General features: G+C 38.5%; 1 protein-coding gene across 11 annotated transcripts in view; it reads left to right on the forward strand.

Moving 5' to 3' along the window:
* The window catches only part of CASK (calcium/calmodulin dependent serine protein kinase), a 385,636-nt gene that overhangs the window by 307,673 nt on the left and 56,184 nt on the right, over positions 1-21,779 (forward strand). For all 11 annotated transcript variants that reach the window (XM_081564446.1, XM_081564438.1, XM_081564440.1 and 8 more), the window contains 3 exons: positions 7,010-7,087; positions 9,812-9,892; positions 15,269-15,457. In XM_081564446.1, coding sequence (XP_081420572.1) covers positions 7,010-7,087; positions 9,812-9,892; positions 15,269-15,457 — 348 coding nt within the window. The remainder of the gene's footprint in view (positions 1-7,009; positions 7,088-9,811; positions 9,893-15,268; positions 15,458-21,779) is intronic.

Below are 21,779 nucleotides of genomic sequence, written 5' to 3' on the forward strand. Positions count from 1 at the left end.
ACTGTTGCTACTTTATTACCATTACTAGAATTGTGGATTTGATACACGTTTTTTTCAAGTGAGAAACAAATTTAGTTTAAGATTTATAAAATTTAGCTATTTGCATGTTTTCTGAACTTTTAGAGAGAAAGTTAATACATAGTACAAATTGTGAAGAATCATGTACAGATAATGAAAGTACGCTCATCAAATGAATGGAATATATTATCTCCATTTCAGATGGAGAGTCATCAGCATGACTAATCTTTGAGTGCTTTCTTCAATTATTTTAATTGAACTGATTTTTAGAAATTTTATAAAATATAAACTGTTAGGCAATTTTTTATGCTGATAGAATAGGCATTATTTAATCCTGTGAAAGCAAAATGCCTTCAGTGATTTAACTTCCTTTTCTAAATCATAATATCCCAAAGACAGGCTATATAAGTTCTTCCCAAAGTTTAATTGTACCTCCTAAAATATTTGAAAGTGCCATTTTAAATTTTGTAGTGTGTTTATTTCACACTTAACGTTTCCCATCACACAATCTTTATACCACTGTTAAATATACTGCTCTTTTCCAAGTTTCAACTATGTCATTGTTTTAAACTGAAGTATAGTTGCCATATAATATTATATGTTACAGGAGTACAATTAGTAGGGCTTCCTTGGTGGCTCAAATGGTAAAGAATCTGCCTGCAGTGCAGGAGACCTGGATTGAGAAGATCCCCTGGAGGAGGGCATGGCAACCCACTCCAGTATTCCTGCCTGGAGAATCCCCATGGACAGAGGAGCCTGACCGGTTATAGTCCATAGCATCGCAAATTGTCAGACATGACTGAGCGACTAAGCATAGCACAGCACAGTACAATTAGTGATTCACAATTTTTAAAGATTATAGTCCGTAGTTATTATAAAATGCTGGCTATATTCCCGTGTTGTACAGTATATCCTTGTAGCTTATTTTATACCTAATAGTTTGTCACTCTTAATCCCCTCCTCACTGGTAATCACTGGTTTGTTCTCTATGTGTCTCTCTTTTTTGTTATATTCATTAGTTTGTTTTATCTTTAGGTTCCACCTAGAAGTGATATCATACAGTATTTGTCTTTCTCTGTCTGATTTATTTCACTTAGCATAATGCCTAGTGCAAATGGCAAGGTTTCACTCTTTTTATGACTGTGTGGTATTCCATTGTGTGTGTGCATGCGTGCGCACATCTTCTTTATCCATTCATCTATTGATAGACACTTGGGTTGCTTCCATAGCTTGGCAATTGTAGATAATGCTGCTATGAACATTGAGGTGTATGTATCTTTTCCAGTTAGTGTTGTTTTTTTTTAAGAAACATACCCAGGAATAGAATTGCTGGATCATCATATGGTAGTTATATTTTTAGTTTTTTGAGGAACCTCCATACTATTTTCCACAGTGGCTGTACCAATTTACATTCCTACCGACAGCGTACTAGGGTTCCCTTTTCTCCACATCCTCACCAACATTTGTTATTTGTGTTCTTTTTGATGATAGCCATTCTAACAGGTGTGAGGTGATATTCCACTGAGGTTTTCATTTGCAATTCCCTGATGATTAGCAATGCTGAGTGTCTTTTCATGTGCCTGTTGGTCATCTGCATTTCCTCTTTGGAAAATTGCCTATTCAGTTCTTCTGCCCATTTTTAAATCACATTGTAGTTATTTCTTTTTTCTTTTTTGATGTTGAGTTGTATATGTGTTATTTATAAATGTTGGATATTAGCCCCTTATCAGTCATATTATTTGCAAGTATTTTATCCCATTCAGTAGGTTGTCTTTTCATTTTGTGACTGTGTCATATTTAATGACACTAAAGATCTTTGAGAGGACATTTTTGTATTTTTAAACTAAAGACAGTGAGTTGATACATAAACTTGAGCAGGAAAAGTAGTTCTTTAGAGCTCAGATGTTCTCTGATTTCTAGCTTCAGAAGACCACCTCCAGCACAGTAGTTGAATATCAGTTCCTTATATTTTAGTATTAAATCACCTTTCCATAACATTTTTCCAGTTCTCAAATGTATTTTTTAAAATACTGTTGGATATCAATGGCTGATCTGCTGGGTTCATTGAAAAGATGCGACATTGGAACTTTGTTCCTAATCACCTAGCTTCTTCACAGCAACTGTAAAGAAATTCTAAATATGATAGTCTGTTTCCAGAGCAAGTCATTTCAATTCCCATTATTGTAGTGCAGTATAAACTTGTGAACACTGTTATTATCTTTTTACTAGGATTACAGACACATTTCATTGCATACTTTGCAGCTAAATATTTGACTCTTGAAAACTTTAGTTCTTTTCCAGCAGGGACTCTCTTTGATATCTTTGATTTAGGTGGTAAGATGGTGGTAGCTTAATGAACTTTTGTGTTCCAGCAACTCTACAAACCCATTCATTATTTGGCTCACATCTATAGCCTAGTGGCAAAAGTCATAATCTTTCTCATCTAAAGTATATTCTGGTCCTTAAGGTTTGGTTTCTCTCTGCTAGAAAGTTAGTGGGACATCTAACCTGGTGATAGTAATTTTATAGGTTCTCCACCAACCATTCCATTTTAAATGTTGATACTGCTAAGTGCTATATATAAACTATGAACAAAACAGAAGCTTCTATTTGATGAAAGAAATCAGAAGACAGTGAGGTACCATGGAGTAGGGTTAAAAAACAAAAAAGAAACTTGATTTAGTGTTTTGCATGTAAATTTAAAAAATGACATTAATTTATTTCACCATCATTATGTTTAAAAGTACAATCTCAGCAGAGTTCAATTTAGTATGACCACCAGCTTTATTCTGCTTTTATACAAAAACAACCCATCTCAAATATAGAATGTGGCCTCTTAACGGAACTGTGCTTTTATACTCCTTAAGAAAGACAGATGAAGCGTGTCCATGCAGTCGTGTGGGGTCGTATATGACCCAGCGCCAGACACTGGCAGTGAGCAGGCCTGTCTGGGAGTGACACAGTGTGAAACAGTCTGTTCCCCTTGCAGCTGTTCACATTTCCTCGTTTTGCCTTGGGCTGTGTGTGTGCGTGTGTGCATTTTAATAAAAAGTGCTGAACTTGCGTAACTATAATTGCATTAAAAAGAGAAAAACCCTAAGACACTCATTCTTTTTTTCTCTCTAGGAATAATTTATTAACATTCTTCCCTCCCTCTGCCTCACCCTCTACACCTCAGCTTTACAAACACACTTGAAGTCTTCAGATGGCAGGGAAGCAAACAACCAACAGAAATATATTTTGTCATTTCAGTTCACCTTCAATTTGAGCTTCTAGAGCACGTGTTGGCAACTACAGCTGTCAGGCCAAATCCAGCCAGCCACCTGTTTTTGTAAATAAAGTTTTATGGGAACCCAGCCATGCCCATTCATTTAATGGACTATTAATGGCTGCCTTCACACACACAGCAGGGTTGAGTGGTTGTGACAGAGTCCATATGGCCCACAAAACCTGAAATGTTCATCATTTGGCCAGGCCAGGATGAGGATTCTAAACGTTCTTTAATAGGGCAAGGCTTGCAGTTGATTGCCTAATATCTTTCAAATCACATTTAGTTACTTTTTTTTCCCTACAGCCTATAAATGGCATTTTCTACAGTTCTTTCCCCAAATATTTGCTGAAGGTGTTTCCCTGGCATGAGACTGTGTTACTGAATTCTAATACAAGCCACGATACTGTAGTGAGAGAAAGAACAGCACACAGCAGGAGGCCAGTCTCTTCCCTGCTCCTCTGGCTCCCGGATGCTGTGTGTTCACGTCATGTCACCGGATGTCAGCTCTCTCTTTTTTAAAATGGAGGAGTTGAATCATGTCAATATCTAAGATCTCTTTTACCTTGAAACATTTTTGAAGTCAGGCCTGAAACATAGCAAAAAAATTAAAAGAATTAAATGTGATCAAAATTTATTTCTTAATCTTGAGGGAAGGCTTTTAACTGTGCGGTCAGAAAGATGATCCATGATATCTGGTTCCTAAAGAAAGAAGCTAAAATAAGTATTCCTGCTCTGTTTCTTTTTTTTAAAATATCCAGTTACAGTTCCTATACACCAGTTAAATGCTTTTTTTTTTTTAAGAAACATTTATGAAACATCTACTATGTACTCAGTCTCATAGTAGGTGCTGTTACTGAATGTCAAAGGACTCAAGAGTCTGATCATAGAAAAGAGGAAAAACACTTAAACAGCAGGTCCTGTAATCATGTCCCTCAGGCAGCCAGTGCTCTCTTGGCTGTTAGCGCCCAGGGTGTGGCAGGCATCCAGATGTTGTCTCAGTCCCGGGTTGCCTCTGCGTCATCGGTGTACTCTGCAGCTGGCCCCGGCAACACCCTCTCAGCTGCTGCCTTCAGCCATGACCCCACAGGCACTTCTGGGTCCCCTTTCTCTGTGCAGACAACCCTCTTGGTCAGGGTTCCACCAAGATGGCTCCAGCCAGATTACATTCTGAGGCAGCTCCCGGACTCACGGGAAACACACATTCTTCCCACAACATACACTGCAAGTGCGGGCTGCCCTGCTATTGACCTCTTACCCTGCCATCAAGGACTGCCCCAGGCAGCCTCCAACCAGGAAAGAGGCTCTTTTCACTTGGGACCCCAAACACCACATGTCAGGCAAAATAGGGTGCTGGGGTGAGTATGGAAGGACCAATTTAGCTACCTTTCAGCAAGCCCCAGAGGGATGGCCTGGCAGCTTACTAACAGACCACTTACTTCCTACTGGCCTTAGCTCTGGGCTTTAGCTGAAAATCTAAGACAGCAGGCCAAGTCCTCAAACCCCATCATTCCAAGTATATTTTGTATATGATAGATGGGGGCAGGCGACAAAGGGTGGGTGATAAACAAAGAAAGCCTGCCTTTGTTCTCAAGATTCACTCACCTAAGGAACCACATTGTAAGACCAAACCAAAAATAAAAAGCCTCCAGTGATAGAGTGATTCTGGGAGCTTGAAATTTTTGTTGCTTTGTGAGTTAAAAACTAACGTGCATTTATTAAATGTGTAAATAGAAATTAATCATGGTTGAAAATTTTGAAAGTAACATTAGTAATAGTCCTTGGTCAAGCAGGGCTTCCCTGATAGCTCAGTTGGTAAAGAATTTGCCAGTAGTGCAGGAGACCCTGGTTTGATTCCTGGGTTGGGAGGTTGGGAAGATCCACTGGAGAAGGGATAGGCTACCCACTCCAGTATTCTTGGGCTTCCCTTGTGGCTCAGCTGGTAAAGAATCCTTCCACAATGCTGGAGACCTGGGTTCGATCCCTGGGTTGGGAAGATCCACTGGAGAAGGGAAAGGCTACCCACTCCAGTATTCTGGCCTGGAGAATTCCATGGACTGTATAGTCCATGAGGTCACAAAAAGCTGGACATGACTGAGTGACTTTCAGTTGATCAAAAAGGCAAAACTCTTTGTGGTAAAATTAGGCATTATAAAGACATTGTAATTGTAAATGACAGTGCTGACAACTTATAAAGCTTCAAATTAAATTTGGTCTGTTTTTAAATGGCATTCAAGAGTTTTAAAAATCTTTTCATTATCCATGTATATTTTTTATTTTGTTTGATTATTAATATGATGCCATGTCAGGTGATATTTTAAGTGTTAGCTATTTTAAATGTGTTTTTTTATTTTTAACTTACAATTCCTTACTTTTGGAGGGTTGGGTTCTTTTCCCCTCCTACTTTTTATTGCAGATGTACAGTATTTAATTTGTCTTTATAGACTAGTCTGGGAACTGACACAGTATATAATATTATTTCTATTGAAAAATAATATTCACTGGTTCCAAATTTCAGAATTCACAATCTTTAGAGATGGAAGTCATTCAGAGGACAGAGACTGGGCTTATGTATGCTACAGGGATTTGAGCAAACTTTTATAAATGAGCCACATATTGCTAGTTCTCTAAATATTAATATAATACTTTAAATACCAATATTTTACTAGCCTTCTTACGTTATTTATTTAAGCTCTAATTTAGTAGTACTTTCTTAATGCTGACATTTTCAGATGGTCACTGCTGTATTTTCACATTGCTATCATTAGGCTTTATTTGTCCTATCTGTCTGCCTGTCAATCATTAGGAATTTTTACGTATGGTATGGCTCAAATATTTACAAGTCGTAAAGTTCTATCTTGCATCAGTATAAACAAGTCTAACTGTAATCTGGAGAATGTTTACAGTATTTGACCTCTGCACTGCCACTGGTACACGTAGAAGGAGAGAAAAAAAACAACAACCAAAACCAACCCCCCAAAACCCCCCACCTATTTTAGAGAAGTTAGGAAATAGAAGTGGCAGACTAGCCGAGATCATTTTCAGCTTTTCACTTTTCAAAGCAGACTGTTGAATGAAATGTTTCATCTGAGGCAGAAAGTAATATTTTAATTGCATTTCTACACTACAGACATTTTTCTCTAAAAAAATTTCTTCAGAAAGTTAAATTTTGGATCATTTAGATTTGTGGAGTTTTTAAAATATCGATTCTTTTCCGTGTCTTCTTGTAATCTATGAATTTACAGCTTAAAAAGGAAAAAGGTTTGTGTCCTTAATTTCTTGCTGAAGGATGCCAGCACTGATACTGTTAATGAATAGCCCTAGTAAAACAAGTATAAACCTTTCATGAGAACATTCCTTCCTAGAAGGAGTTGGGTTTGCCCTTTCCCAAGATTTGGATTTCTGTGAAAATTCCTTCAGACATGTCTTGGCCAGAAAGCATTCTTTCTTTCTACTCTCTATTCATCTTATTAAATGTCGCTTCTATCAGAGGGAAAAAATGCTGTGATTACTGAAATATTGATGATTTTTTAAAAGACAGGCGTAGCACTCATCCTGACAAGTCTCATTTGAATGAATAAGAGATTTAAGAAGAACATCCCACTTCAGTCACCAGCATGCCTTTTTAAGGGGAAAAAATTGTTTCATGAGATAATAAATATGAAGCTTTGAATTTTAGCCAAGAATTATGAATGTTGATTGGATATTCTCCTTTGCTTTTAGCTGTATGACAAAATTAACACGAAGTCTTCACCACAAATCAGGAATCCTCCGAGCGATGCAGTACAGAGAGCCAAAGAGGTAAGTGATAAGTATTATGTAAATGTATTTGGGTATCATATGTGCTACCTTTAATGAAAATGTTTCTGCCACACAGTAAGAGGCAGTTGCCTTGAAGTCACAGTTGGACTATTATACTCAGATTTAGTATTTCTAAGTTTATCACTGAGCATTTACATACAGAAGAGAAAAAAGAAATCTCAGCAGCAATGTTGCCTGGATTTCTAGTTCTGGTTCTGCTATGTAAACTTGAACAGGTTAGCATATTGATTTTACTTCTCTTTTTAAAAAGAAGGAAAAAGTTATTTTACCACACTTGATGGAAATAGATGTGCTATGAAAATTTGGGTTGCTTTTTTTAAGGTGGTAATATTCGAAAGTTAATTAAATATTTACAGGAGCTAACTTCAGAGAGAAGTCATTTTTATAAATTGCCAGTTAATGTACATCTCTCACAAACTTTTAACTTTTTTATTATAGAAACATGATATTGCAGAAAGTTTGGAAAGTAGAAATTCATCTATAATCCCATCTCCTTACACAGTAATTTTCACTTTCACTTCCCCTTTTCTATTCACTATCATTTGCATATAAATTTTTTGTAGTTATAATCAAAATGTATCTTTCTGTTGAAAAGTGAAAGTGTTAGTCACTCAGTCGTGTCAGACCCTTTGTGACCCCATGGGCTGTAGACCGCCAGGCTCCTCTGTCCATGGGATTTCCCAGGCAAGAATACTGGAGTGGGTAGTCATTCCCTTCTCCAGGGGATCTTCCCGACCCAGGGATCAAACCCCAGTGTCCTGCATTGCAGGCAGATTCTTTACCATCTGAGCCACCACGGAAGCCCCAATCTTTCTTTTAACCTAATATAATATAATAAGCATTTTTCCATGCTTCTACTTGGTCTTTGTAAATAAGTTCTAACATTGGCATAGTTTTTTCTTTGCTATTACTAAATTATAATGAATTAACAATGCCTCCATTGTTAGACACCTAGTGAGTTTTTTTTCACTTTTTGATGTCATAAAAGTCTTTATCCAAAGAAATATTTTCCTTTGAAAAAAATTATTTTTCTTATAAAGTGAAATTACTATGTGAAAGAGTATGAAGACCTAATTCCTTCCTGATCAGATTTTAAACACAAAACCTGTACTGGGAAATATATATTCACTGAGAAGCAAGACCAAGGAAATAGAGGTGGCAACAGTCAGAAAAGGCTCTCTCTAAATTAGGAGACCACACTGCAGTGCTTAAAATCATAGGCTGTGAGAGTAAGAGAGAACCAGAGAGAGTATATTGTTTCATCTTTTGTTTCACTGGTAAAAAAAACTCAAAGCATAAAACACACCAAAGGAGAATTGGCTTATTATCATTAAACAATATGAATTAACAGCCTAATTAGCACGAGTTAAGAGTACATTTTGATAAGAAAGGAATCTTGTAGTTTTCATTGGTTTGTTCTTCCCTGAGGAGGTGATTGAGTAGCACTAGCCAACATCTAATCTTTAGGCTAAGTGACCTCAAAATATCCCTTCCTGCTCCAGTTGTAGGATTCTCAAAGGCAAGTCAAGAGACTTCTGGTGGGTACATGACTTGCATGCCCCTGACAGCCATTACTGCTCAAGCAATCTTTGATCAGCTTGACTTTTAGAATTGAGTGCACTGTGTATAACCACTGTGAATCCAACTATCTACAGTTAGAACTGCAGTAATAGGTTTACTCTGAAAAGGAACAGAGGACTTTCCCAGGGCTCGTGTCACATAATCAAATTTTAAATGGGTAAACTCCATTCTAGTGGTAAGGGATAACTTTTGAACAGCAATTTCATTTGAAAACAACCATTTAAACCTGTGCAGAGAAAATGTTAGCAACTAATTAGTAAAGAAAATGTGAGTGAAAAGAGGAAAGTTTTTGATTGTATGTCTTTTTTTTCAACTAGTGGTGGTGGTGGTTTAGTTGTTAAGTCAGGTCCAACTTTGCTACGCTACAGACTGTAGCCTGCCAGGCTTCTCTGTCCATAGGATTTCCAAGGCAAGAATACTGGAGTGGGTAGCCATTCCCTTCTCCAGGGGATCTTCCTGACCCAGGGATCAAACCTGGGTCTCCTGCATTGGCAGGTTGATTCTTTAACACTGAGCTCCCTGGGAACACTTTCATGCCCTGGCAATTAATTCTAGGAACCATTGCCAAGACGTGGTTTTGTCTATGTGAGGAGATGAATGTGGAGTATAACATTGATTCTGTCAGGCTACAAGGGAAAGTATTTGTGTTTCTCTTTTTTATTTTTGTTTGAGCCCTTGCAATTTTAATCTTTCTGAAAGGAATGGACAGTTTTGTTAATTATAAAAGAAATCTGTTATCAACTTGTACTACAGATTCATCTTGATGGTAAGTTTGGAAAAAGATTTGTGGAGACATTTTCCCATTAAGTTTAATTAAGTTACCTAGATCTGTAATAAATATGTATTACAGACTTGTTGTTTTGTTTTGTATTTTTCAATAATCTTTTGAGTTATAGTTGGGTAATGAAGGCAGAGACTATTACAGTAATTTGTTTTATTTTTTATTACCACCAATGTAATTCCTATGTATTAATAACTTTGAATAAAATGATGAATTTTTTCCAGAATAATTATTTTGCCTGCCATAAAAATCCATTCATACTTTTTAATTTAAAAAGAATTCTATATTTTCTCAATCTAGCATCTTCTTCATACTATTTTATATCTTGCTTGTTTTTTTAGGTATTGGAAGAAATTTCATGTTACCCTGAGAATAACGATGCAAAGGAACTAAAGCGTATTTTAACACAACCTCATTTCATGGTGAGTAACAGTTAAACTTCTGTAGAAATAAAACCTCACTTTCAAAAGAGGATTTTACTAATTCTTATGAAATACAGCCATCTTCATCAAATGTGCTTTCAGCCATATGTCAGAGTGTTAAGATTACAATACCAGATAATACCAAATTGTAAAGATGCTATTTGCCAACCTCATGAAATTGGAATAAGAATTAAGTAGATGATACATCTACTGTGCTTTGCACAGTGTCTGAATATCCTTGATGCCTAATAATTGTTAGCTAATGAATATTATTAGTTACTCCACAATATCTGTCATGTCTAGGGCACAGTACTCAGTAAAATATTGAATAGATTAGGAACTTGCCCATTTGCAGATAAGCTAGTCAACTGACTGTTCTGTGCAGTGTGTTTTCCGCAGATAGAAGCCTGTACATTCTGGACAGATGGGTCTATCTATAAATTGATAAGTAACCCTCAGCTCAATTCCGAGAATGATGTAGGACCATTGAGATCAGTAGATCTTTCAGATTTGAAGTAAGCTAAATAAAGAAAATAATATATACCCAAATAAAATCATTTTTTTAAGGTTAAGGTTTTTTTTTTTTCTTCAAAACCATTAAAGCTAAGACAGCCCCATCTCTCACAACTTACCTAACTTCAAAGCCTTGGTTTATTTTGCTTTTCTGACATCAGAGAGAAATTAATATGTGCATTGCTATTAGTAAGCATTTTCAGAAATAATAAATAGTTCTTGTAATTTCCTGGCTCAGGAAGATCTGCTGGAGAAGGGATAGGCTACCCACTCCAGTATTCTTGGGCTTGCCTTGTGGCTAAGCTGGTAAAGAATCTGCCTGCAATGCGGGAGACCTGGGTTCGATCCCTGGGTTGGGAAGATCCCCTGGAGAAGGGAAAGGCTACCCACTCCAGTATTCTTGTGTGGAGAATTCCATGAACTATATAGTCCATGGGGTCACAAAGAGTCAGACATGACTGAGCGACTTTCACTTTCACTTGTAATTTCTGAACACCCAGCTAGGTACTTAAAAGACATTTTCATTTACTCATCAAATATGTAAATACCTACTGTATGCCAGACACCATGCTGGGCACTAAGGGTAGTGGTGAATAGGATCAATGAACTTCCATTCTAGGTGGGGCGTGGATAGGTGAACTAGAGACAGACAGTGAGCCAGTGAACAAACAAGATAAGTTCATATAGTGATAATAACTATGAAAAAAAGACAGGACAATGGGGCAGAGATGATAGTAAAGGAGAAGCTATTTCAGAGAGTCAGGAGAAAGGCCCTCTGAGGAGTTAACATGTAGGCTGAGACTTGTTTTATGAAAGAATTAGCTTTCTGAATGTCCAAGCATGGGGAAGAGCAAATGCAAAGGCCCAGAGGCAGGAAAGAGCTTCATAGGGTCAGAGTACAGAAGAAAGGCCATTGTGGCTGGGATATAGTAAACAAAGGGGAGAGTGATACAAGAAGAGCTGGCAAGGGTGGCAGAGGCCAGAACACGAAGGGCCTTCGGGGCCATGGTAAGGAATCTGGATTTTCTCCTGATTGCATGGGTGACAGTGACTGCAAGCAGGAAAATATTGTTAGACCTGTGCTTTTTTAGAGATTGCTGGAGCTGTTGTGTAGAGAATGGACTGTGGTGAGGATAAGATTAAGAGAGGAGACCAATTAGGAGGCTTCTGTGAGGTGGTAGAGGCTTGGAGAAGGATGGGGCTGATGGAAAATGAGCAGATTGGGATTCTGCTTTAGAGATGGTTGAACACGAACTTGCTGATGGCTGAGATGCGAGGTAATGTGATTAACTCCATTTTACAGTTCAGAGAGGAAACTGTACCCTAGAAAGGCAAAGAAGCTTGCTTTAGGTTACCAACCTAGTAAGTGGCCTCATGGAAGTTCAAAACCCAGATCTTTCTGGCTCCAAAGGCTGTGCTCTTAAATGACTTGTAACAAGGATTGATTTTCCTATAAACTTAATTTGAACTCAGTGGTCATTCCCAAATAAGCATATGTTTGGATAATGTCCTGTGTAGGAGGTATAATTCTGAGCTGTATATACTATGTCAAACTTTTAAATGCTGGAGCTTTCTATTTTAAAAGCATTTTAAGATCATGATTTCAAATTTTTGGTATTGTTAAAGAAATATTAATAAAGGAAAAAATTTTAATTTATAATTTTTATTATACCAAAGTTTGGGAGTTGTTCTTAGCATATAATTTTGTACTTATTTCTTCAATTATTTGACTTTTTCTTTGCTTTCTGATCATTAAAACATGAGGATTTAATATTGGGTTACCTTACATTTAAAAATACAGATACTTATAAATACTTACAGTAATTAAAAGAAGAGAGTATAGGTTTAAATGATTTTTTAAACTCTGTACTCGAGAGGTCATGATAAAAAATATTAGCATACTATCCTTTTTCAGTTACTCCATTTTAAAGACTTGTTTTTTTTTTTAAAGAGAACAGATCCTTTGCTTATTGCATTTGTAAAATATAAAACATTAAGGATAAAGACAATAAACAGAATTGAATGTCTATGCTTTGATTTTGTTCCTTTAAAGTTTTCTGTCCTAGATCCTATTTTTAGAAATTTGTATCTTTCTTTCTCAATAAAAACAAGGTGGTTATAATCACCTTAGGTTGACTTGAAAGTTTCATTATTAAGTGATAAATTTTATGATTTGTAATTAAGAAGCCAGAAGAACCACTTTCAAACCTAAAATTTCTCTTTTTTCCTATAAATTTTAAATGAATTTTTCCCACTTTAGTCTCAAGTTCTTAGTTGTCTTGTCCATGTCCCTTTTACATACAAAACATAAAATTGTTTTTTTCCTATTACATGATTCTTCTTATGTAATTAAATATAATAGCTATTTCAGCTTAGTAACAATTGCTGAATCACCTCATAACATACTTGAAGAAAAATATTCAAACTCTAGTTTCTCTATTTTTTATTTGGCATACTCTTTTAATGACTTTTTTAACAATCTGTAAGTGGCCCCTTTTTTTGTTCGTGTATGTGTTGGATAAAAGTTTCATTTCGTGGTAGCAGTCTTTTACAGTAGCAAATAAAAGTTAATATCAAGTATGACCTCATTTGGTGATATAATTTAAGGATTTTTCTCTTACAGTTAAATTGTGGTATTTTTGTGATTGTGAGCTTATCCTTCCTTATAAATAAAACATTAATACAAGTGTTTGCTTATATAATTTAAAAGGATGGATAGAAACCATTTGCAAAAAACAGTATAAACACTTTCTCCAACCCATGTAACTGGCATTTTCCTAATGAAACTTGGTTCTCTGTTTACCTAGGCATATATCCTCCAGTCATACAAAGCATTATTTTTTAAAATTCACTGTTTATAGAAAACACATCTATAATTAATGCATGCGTGCTAAGTTGCTTCAGTCGTATCCAACTCTTTGCAACTCTATGGACTGTAGCCCGCCAGGCTCCTCTATTTATGGGATTCTCCAGGCAGGAATACTGGAGTGGGTAGCCATTCCCTCCTCCAGGGGATCTTCCCAATCCAGGGATAGAACCCTCGTCTCTTATGTCTCTCACATTGGCAGGTGGGTTCTTTACCACAAGCACCACCTGGGAAGCCCTATAATTAGTACAATGAACCTAATTTTAACAGATGAAGTTTTCCAGTTCACCTATAATTAATTTTTGCTTTCTGCCTTAAATCTTAGTCTCTTAAGAGGCTATAATTAGACCAGCCAAAGAAGGATTTCCCCACATAGCACAGCCACCACCACTTTAGCCAGGGGTACTCATGTAGGGTGTAGCCAGGACACAGGTCAGGAAGCCCAGGTCCCCAGGGCCATTGTAGAGGCTGGCTTTCAAGCTGTGCTACTTACTGCCCCTCGGTGCCTATACCAGCCCTCTGAGATCTTACAAATATCTGCCATTTCTTTTATAAATTCAGATGGGTATTGAATAGAGCATACACTCTATTGATGACTAATCAACACCATCATCTTTATGATTTTACCACATTATTACCTTATTTTTGCCTCGTATATATAACTGAAAAGTGAAAATAGCCGAGTCATGACTTTGGTAAATCTTTTAATTAAATAACTTGAGATGCTACAGGTTATGCTGTTAAGGCAATTTTAATTATGTTTCATTATCTCAGATATTTTATTACCCTACAGATCACAGATTAAAAAAGAACTGAATTTATAGTTAGCTCACAAGAAAACATAATGTGTAAAGTGCCAAATATGTTGATACTCAGCTGTAAAATTCTCTTTGAAGTAGAAATGTTCAAATATTTATTCTTATTAAAAACTTTCTTATGATGGCAGGAAATGTACAGTAAGTGGAAGAATAGCCTTTTCAGGGAAACAAAGGATATTTATTACCCAATTTCACCAAGAGGACATATGGAGATATCAACACAAAGAAATCACTTTTTCTTTGTTAATGAGCTTTGTAAAAAGAAGTCATGATAACTGTCAGCTTATTTTTTGTTTAGTGCTCCAAAAAGTAGAAATGAACAAAAACAGTAACTAGGTTTAAGATTTTGAGCTCCATATCATGTGATATTTGGGGAAATTACATTTCTTCAGATACATTTGTGTGTGGTTTTATTTCTTTTACTAAGTCGTACATTATAAATTATCCTTTGCATTATATAGCAGTTATTGTTAATACCACTGGTAAAAGATATTTGCTCAAGGCACCAATTATTGCACTTTTTCTTTTTAAATTTGTTTTCATTTTAAGCCCCAGCACAAATTCGCCAGCTCTATATACAAAAGATTCTTTCTGCTCAATTATTTCAAATTGTGTTATGTCAGCCTTTAATTGAGCAAGTTAGTTGGACTGTTTTTTAGAGCATCAGACAACACCTCTTACCCAGATAATGAACAAACACGTGCATTCATTGATTGGCTCACTCATTCTTTCATTTGTTCCTTCATTTTTAAAACTCCATCTATCATGATTGTGCACGCTCAACTGCTTTAGTCATGTCCAACTCTTGGCTACCCAAGAGACTGTGGCCCGCCAGGCTCCTCTGTCTTTAGGATTCTCCAGGCAAGAATATGGGAGTAGATTGCCATGCTCTCCTCCAGGGCATCTTCTCAATCCAGAACATGAATCCCCGTCTCTTATGTCTCCTGCTTTGGCAAGCGGGTTCTTCACCACTAGTGCCACCTGGGAAGCTCCATCTGCCATGATTATGTGTCAGAAAGAAATTATGGCATGGCTCTATCTAGGTGTAATGTGCTTTGAATTCTCTTTAGATGAGAGATAACTTTGAGAGGCAAAGAATAATTTTATATGTGTTTATGTAATAAACTCCTACTGAAACAGTTCTGTTATTAATATTTTATTTCCCTCATAAAATATCAGGCCTTACTTCAGACTCATGATGTAGTGGCTCATGAAGTTTACAGTGATGAAGCATTGAGGGTTACACCTCCTCCCACTTCTCCCTATTTAAATGGTGATTCTCCAGAAAGCGCAAACGGAGACATGGATATGGAGAACGTGACCAGAGTTCGCCTGGTCCAGTTCCAAAAGAACACAGATGAACCAATGGTAAGTGGGGGGGGGGAGAGGAAATCTCCTGTATTCTCATAAAATCCCAGCATGAATTCGAGCAGCTACCTTAAACCTATACTACTAGAGGTGGGGAGGAAAGGAGGGTGTGGAGAATTTTCAAGAAATCAGTTTTCAGATCCTCATTTCAAGGCCACCACCATTCCCCTGCCCCCACTACTCCCACCTAAAATTGTCCTGCCTGACACTGTGCCTAAGGTGTGTTGGCTTTCCTTCCCACCTCTCCTTTCACAGTTGCTGTTCAACATCAACAAAGAAAGGACAGACCTGATATATTAGTCTAGCATGTAAAGACCTCTGGGACAGTAGGGAAAGGGTCCAGTGTGAAATACTGGAATTGGTGTTGAAAAGGTGAACGTCTAAAATTCCTTTTACAAGTAGAGTGGTGTCCAGATCTTTTGCCTTCAACAAAATTAGAGGAAGACTTATTGGGAAGACATTCAAAGAATTGAGTGCCATTGTTAAAGTTCCTTCCATTCACACCTACCTGTTTAGTATGAATTCACCTTCTCAGTACTTAGGTGTAGCATTGGAAGAGAATTGATGCTTCATCCTCATAGAATTTTCATAGACTGGGAAGATCAAGGAAAGGCTCCTTGATGTTAACTGCACAGAGGGGGCAGTGAGAGGGGAGACCATCCAGCCAAACCAAGTAGCATATGCAGAAACCTGCCAGTGAAAAGGCTCTTAGCCCAGTTTCAAAATGGAAAGATGGCACCACAGCTAGACTATAGAAAACAAGATGTGTGTCAGGAAGAGGACCTCATAAGTATTGATTTTATTATCTATTTTAAAAACAGTGAGAGGCTATTAAAGAGTTTTAAGCAGGGAGATAAAATCAGATTTTCATTTTAGAAATAAGCACTCTGGAAGATGGATTAGAGGAGGACAAGAGTGGCTAGGGGGAGACCAGTTAAGAGACTGTAACTGCAGTAATACATGGGAGGGATGATGGAGCTCTGAACTAGAGGGATGGATGTCGAGTGGAAAGAAGGGAATAGATTCAATAAAAGAGTAATTCAGGAGACCTTGAGAATGGATTGATGATGGGGACTGAGGCAGAAGCAAATGTCTAGTATGACCCTAAGCTTTAGGTTTTTCACAGCCAGGTGGACAGTGATGCTACCCACTGAGACAGGGAATATTGGAAAAGTTCCAGTTTTTAGGAGAAATGATTTCTTTAGGAAAAAGGAAAACATTCAAATGTATGTATTCGTATCTGCTCCTCAGAGCATAGAAAAGGGATACTGGGATACAGGAAAACAGATTACTTAAGAAAGTTGCCCAGTTGCTTTCCAGGTTAAAGGAAGAATTACAGAGCAGTGATCCTATGATGACAATTTCCAGACAGCCCTCAACCCTAGACATTCAGGTTGTAATTCTCACATACTGTTCTTTGCCAGTTAGACTGTATTATCTCAGCACTTACAGCAGACATGGGACATGCAAGTCACCTCACCCCTCTGGTGCTCGCCAAACAACTCTTTGACTTAAGAGCCCAGGCAGTAGCAGCTTTGGGCCCCTCAGGCAAATCACGTCGTGTCCGTGGGGGCCTCATTTTGCTCATACTTTTCTTAGCAAGTATGACCAAAAGTGTGCTTGACTTCTACCTACCCAGATCCTACCCCGCTCTGAAAGTCTAACACTCCCCTCATTCATTTCATATATTCATTCACTCATTTAGCAAATGTTTTTAAGTACCTACTATGTGCGGAAAAGACCCTGGTGCTAGGAAAAATTGAGGGCAGGAGGAGAAGGGGGTGGCAGAGGACAAGATGATTAGATGGCATCATCGATTCAATGGACATGAGTTTGAGCAAACTCTGGGAGACAGTGAAGGACAGGCAAGCCTGGTGTGCTGCAGTCCATGGGGTTGCAAAGAGTCAGAGAAGACTGAGTGGCTGAACAACAACAATGTGCAGATGACTGCATACCAGTGACATAGTGGCGGACAAGACATTGCCCCTTCCTGGAGCTCAGTTTCCATAGGGCTACCTACTTTTTTTTTTTGGCCACACTGTGCAGCATGCAGGCTGTTAGTTCCCCGGCCAGGGATAGAACCTGCCCCCCTACACAAGAAGAACAGAGCCTTAACCACTGGACCACCAGGAAAGTCCCAGGGCTCCCTACATTAAACAAGTAGATATGCACTTTAGCAGTTTGTTTAACAGATGTGGTTACGACAGAACTATAGGGGAGTAAAGACTGTGTCAGAGAAGCAGGAGAAGGCGTGATGTTCAGCCAATCAGAGTAGATAGGAAAGTGGAAGGGACCACAAGAAGGAGGCCCAGGGATTTCCCTGGTGGTCCAGTGGTTAAGTCTTCACCTTCTAATAGAAAGGGTGCAGGTTCGATCCCTGGTCCGGGAGCTGGGATTCCCACATGTCTCATGGCCGAAAAAACCAAAACATAAAACAGGAGCAATACTGTAATGGATTCAATAAAGACTTTAAAAAAAAAAAAAGAAGGAGGCCCAGAAGTGTCTTGTGATCGTCATGTTCTAAAGCAATCCAGTGACAGTTGCTTGATGTTCCGTATGAAGTTTAACTACATTAGAAACATAGAGTAAGTAAAAGCATAAATCTGTACCCCTGAGTTACATTTTTCAGCAAGCATAAAATAGCCTTGAGTCTTCCCCAAAAGTCTCCTTAAAGAAGCCCTTTTCTCTTCCATCTTCTATGATCCTAGTGAAGGTGTGTAGTTCTTCTCCCTTTAATTGGTTGCCATAAAAATGGAAATTATTTTATCTGAAATATATTTTCAGGAATATAGTTTTCTATAGTTTTACATTTAATACAACTTCATTCGCTTATTTGTCCTGTTAAAAAACATTATAGTATCATGCAGCATATACTTGTCTGATTTCTTTTGCTTTTTGGACCTTCTAAAATATATCCAATGATGTATCCTAGGTCCATCCCCCAAGGGTGATATATTCACATTACACCCTTGTTTTCCCATTTTTAACATCACAGTTTTAATTATTTCTCTATTGATTGGGAAACCCCCATAGTTGCATGTGTTAAACACTGAACTTCAAATAACGTAGACAGTTGGGAAGAGGCTTATGTAAACAAGGAAAGGCCAGGAGTTTATAGCAAGCTGGGCTAGGTTCAGCAGTAGCTGGGCGAAGCCTTTCCCTGGAATTTGGGAACTTGTGAACAGAGAAAAATGAGTCAGTTCTTCTCTGCAGAGAAACGTTTGAAGCAGACAAAATAATAAATATTAACTTCGGTTGGTTTGAGGTGAACTTTCCCTAGCCTTGAGAGGAGACAGTGGGGTTGCAAAGAGTCAGAGATGACTGAGCAGCTGAACAACAACAATGTGCAGATGACTGCATGCCAGTGACGTAGTAGTGGACAAGACATTGCCCCTTCCTGGAGCTCAGTTTCCATAGGGCTACCTACTTTTTTTTTGTCTGTCTATCTCATTCACTTCCATGCCTAGCAGAGTATCTGCCATATAACAGGTTCACAGTAATATTGGTTGAATGAATATGCTAATTTGGTAATTTCAAGAATGGAACCCTCATTGTACTGTCATTTTCCTTATGAAATTAGATTTGACTGACACATTAATTTACAGCATTTTTCCAGGAGCACCTCTCTTCATAACCATATGTGCTGGTTGAATGTACAAGTTGGAAATGAAACTTGAGCGGTACAGTTGAATGTGGGACTAGAAACATTTGGGAAACCAGTTTCTTTTTAATTGCTTGCTTACCACTTCTAAGAACCACAAAATAGGAACTGTGCAAAGTTATATGTTGTTCAGTTCAGTTCAGTCGCTCAGTCGTGTCCGACTCCTTGCAACCCCATGAATTGCAGCACGCCAGGCCTCTCTGTCCATCACCAACTCCCGGAGCCTACCCAAACCCATGTCCATCGAGTCGGTGATGCCATCCAACCATCTCATCCTCTGTCGTCCCCTTCTCCTCCCGCCCCCAATCCTACCCAGCATTAGGGTCTTTTCCAATGAGTCAACCCTTCGCATGAGGTGCCCAAAGTATTGGAGTTTCAGCTTCAACATCAGACATTTCAATGAACACCCAGGATTGATCTCTTTTAGGATGGATTGACTGGATCTCCTTGCAGTCCAAGGGACTCTCAAGAGTCTTCTCCAACACCACAGTTCAAAAGCATCAATTCTGCGGCGCTCAGCTTTCTTCACCGTCCATCTCTCACATCCATACATGACCACTGGAAAAGCCATAGCCTTGACTAGATGGACTTTTGTTGGCAAAGTAATGTCTCTGCTTTTAAATATGCTATCTAGGTTGGCCATAACCTTCCTTCCAAGGAGTAAGCGTCTTTTAATTTCATGGCTGCAATCACCATCAGCAGTGATTCTGGAGCCCCCAAAAATAAAGTCTGACACTGTTTCCACTGTTTCCCCATCTATTTCCCATGAAGCGATGGGACCAGATGCCATGATCTTAGTTTTCCGAACGTTGAGCTTTAAGCCAACTTTTTCACTCTCCTCTTTCACCTTCATCAAGAGGCTCTTCAGTTCTTCTTCACTTTCTGCCATAAGGGTGGTGTCATCCGCATATCTGAGGTTATTGATATTTCTCCCGGCAATCTTGATTCCAGCTTGTGTTTCTTCCAGCCCAGCGTTTCTCATGATGTACTCTGCATATAAGTTAAATAAGCAGGGTGACAATATACAGCCTTGATGGACTCCTTTTCCTATTTGGAACCAGTCTGTTGTTCCATGTCCAGTTCTAACTGTTGCTTCCTGACCTGCATACAGGTTTCTCAAGAGACAGGTCAGATGGTCTGGTATTCCCATCTCTTTCAGAATTTTCCACAGTTTATTGTGATCCACACAGTCAAAGGCTTTGGCATAGTCAATAAAGCAGAAATAGATGTTCTTCTGGTACTCTCTTGCTTTTTCGATGATCCAGCGGATATTGGCAATTTGATCTCTGGTTCCTCTGCCTTTTCTAAAACCAGCTTGAACATCTGGAAGTTCACGGTTCACGTATTGCTGAAGCCTGGCTTGGAGAATTTTGAGCATTACTTTACTAGCATGTGAGATGAGTGCAACTGTGCGGTAGTTTGAGCATTCTTTGGCATTGCCTTTCTTTGGGATTGGAATGAAGACTGACCTCTTCCAGTCCTGTGGCCACTGCTGAGTTTTCCAGATTTGCTGGCATATCGAGTGCAGCACTTTCACAGCATCACCTTTGAGGATTTGAAATAGCTCAACTGGAATTCCATCACCTCCACTAGCTTTGTTTGTAGTGATGCTTTCTAAGGCCCACTTGACTTCACATTCCAGGATGTCTGGCTCTAGGTGAGTGATCACACCATCGTGATTATCTGGGTCGTGAAGATCTTTTTTGTACAGTTCTTCAGTGTATTCCTGCCACCTCTTCTTAATATCTTCTGCTTCTGTTAGGTCCATGCCATTTCTGTCTTTTATCGAGCCCATCTTTGCATGAAATGTTCCTTTGGTATCTCTAATTTTCTTGAAGAGATCTCTAGTCTTTCCCAATCTGTTGTTTTCCTCTATTTCTTTGCACTGATTGCTGAGGAAGGCTTTCTTATCTCTCCTTGCTATTCTTTGGAACTCTGCATTCAGATGGGAATATCTTTCCTTTTCTCCTTTGCTTTTCCCTTCTCTTCTCTTCCAAGCTATCTGTAAGGCCTCCTCAGACAGCCATTTTGCTTTTTTGCATTTCTTTTCCATGGGGATTTTCTTGATCCCTGTCTCCTGTACAATGTCACGAACCTCTGTTGTAGAATTGTACAAATTCAGGCGGGGTCTAGGTTATAAAGTCTCAAATATTTTCATGGAACTTTCTAACAGTGTTATTTTCCGGTGAAGAAGATAAGACAGAGTCCTGCTACCCCCAATCATCTCAAATTCAAGACCAGTTTTCATTGAAGGAGCTTGTTAAAAAATATAGATCTGGGCTCTATTCCAGACTAATCCAAAAAGTGAAATTAAAAATCAGTATTATCTAAAAGGTCTCCATGTGATTCTTAGAATGAACCAAGTCTAGTAAAAAGATATGTTTATGAAAGCTTGTCTTACAATGGTGAATAACTGGAAAGTAAGAGTTGTAATTGGACTTCCCCAGTGGTCCAGTGGTTGGGAATCTGCCTGCCAATGCAGGGGACATGGATTTGATCCCTGATCCAGGAAGATTCCACACACCATGGGGCAACTAAGTCCATGCACCCCAACTACTGAGCCCGCGCTCGAGAGCCTGCAAGCCGCAACTACTGAAGCCCCGCACTATAAAGCCTGTGCTCCACAATGAGAGAAGCCACCACAGTGAGAAGCCCACACAC

The sequence above is a fragment of the Giraffa tippelskirchi genome, chromosome X, assembly GCF_054371585.1.
Source record: "Giraffa tippelskirchi isolate mGirTip1 chromosome X, T2T-mGirTip1v1.2.pri, whole genome shotgun sequence".
Classification (NCBI taxonomy): Eukaryota; Metazoa; Chordata; class Mammalia; order Artiodactyla; family Giraffidae; genus Giraffa; species Giraffa tippelskirchi.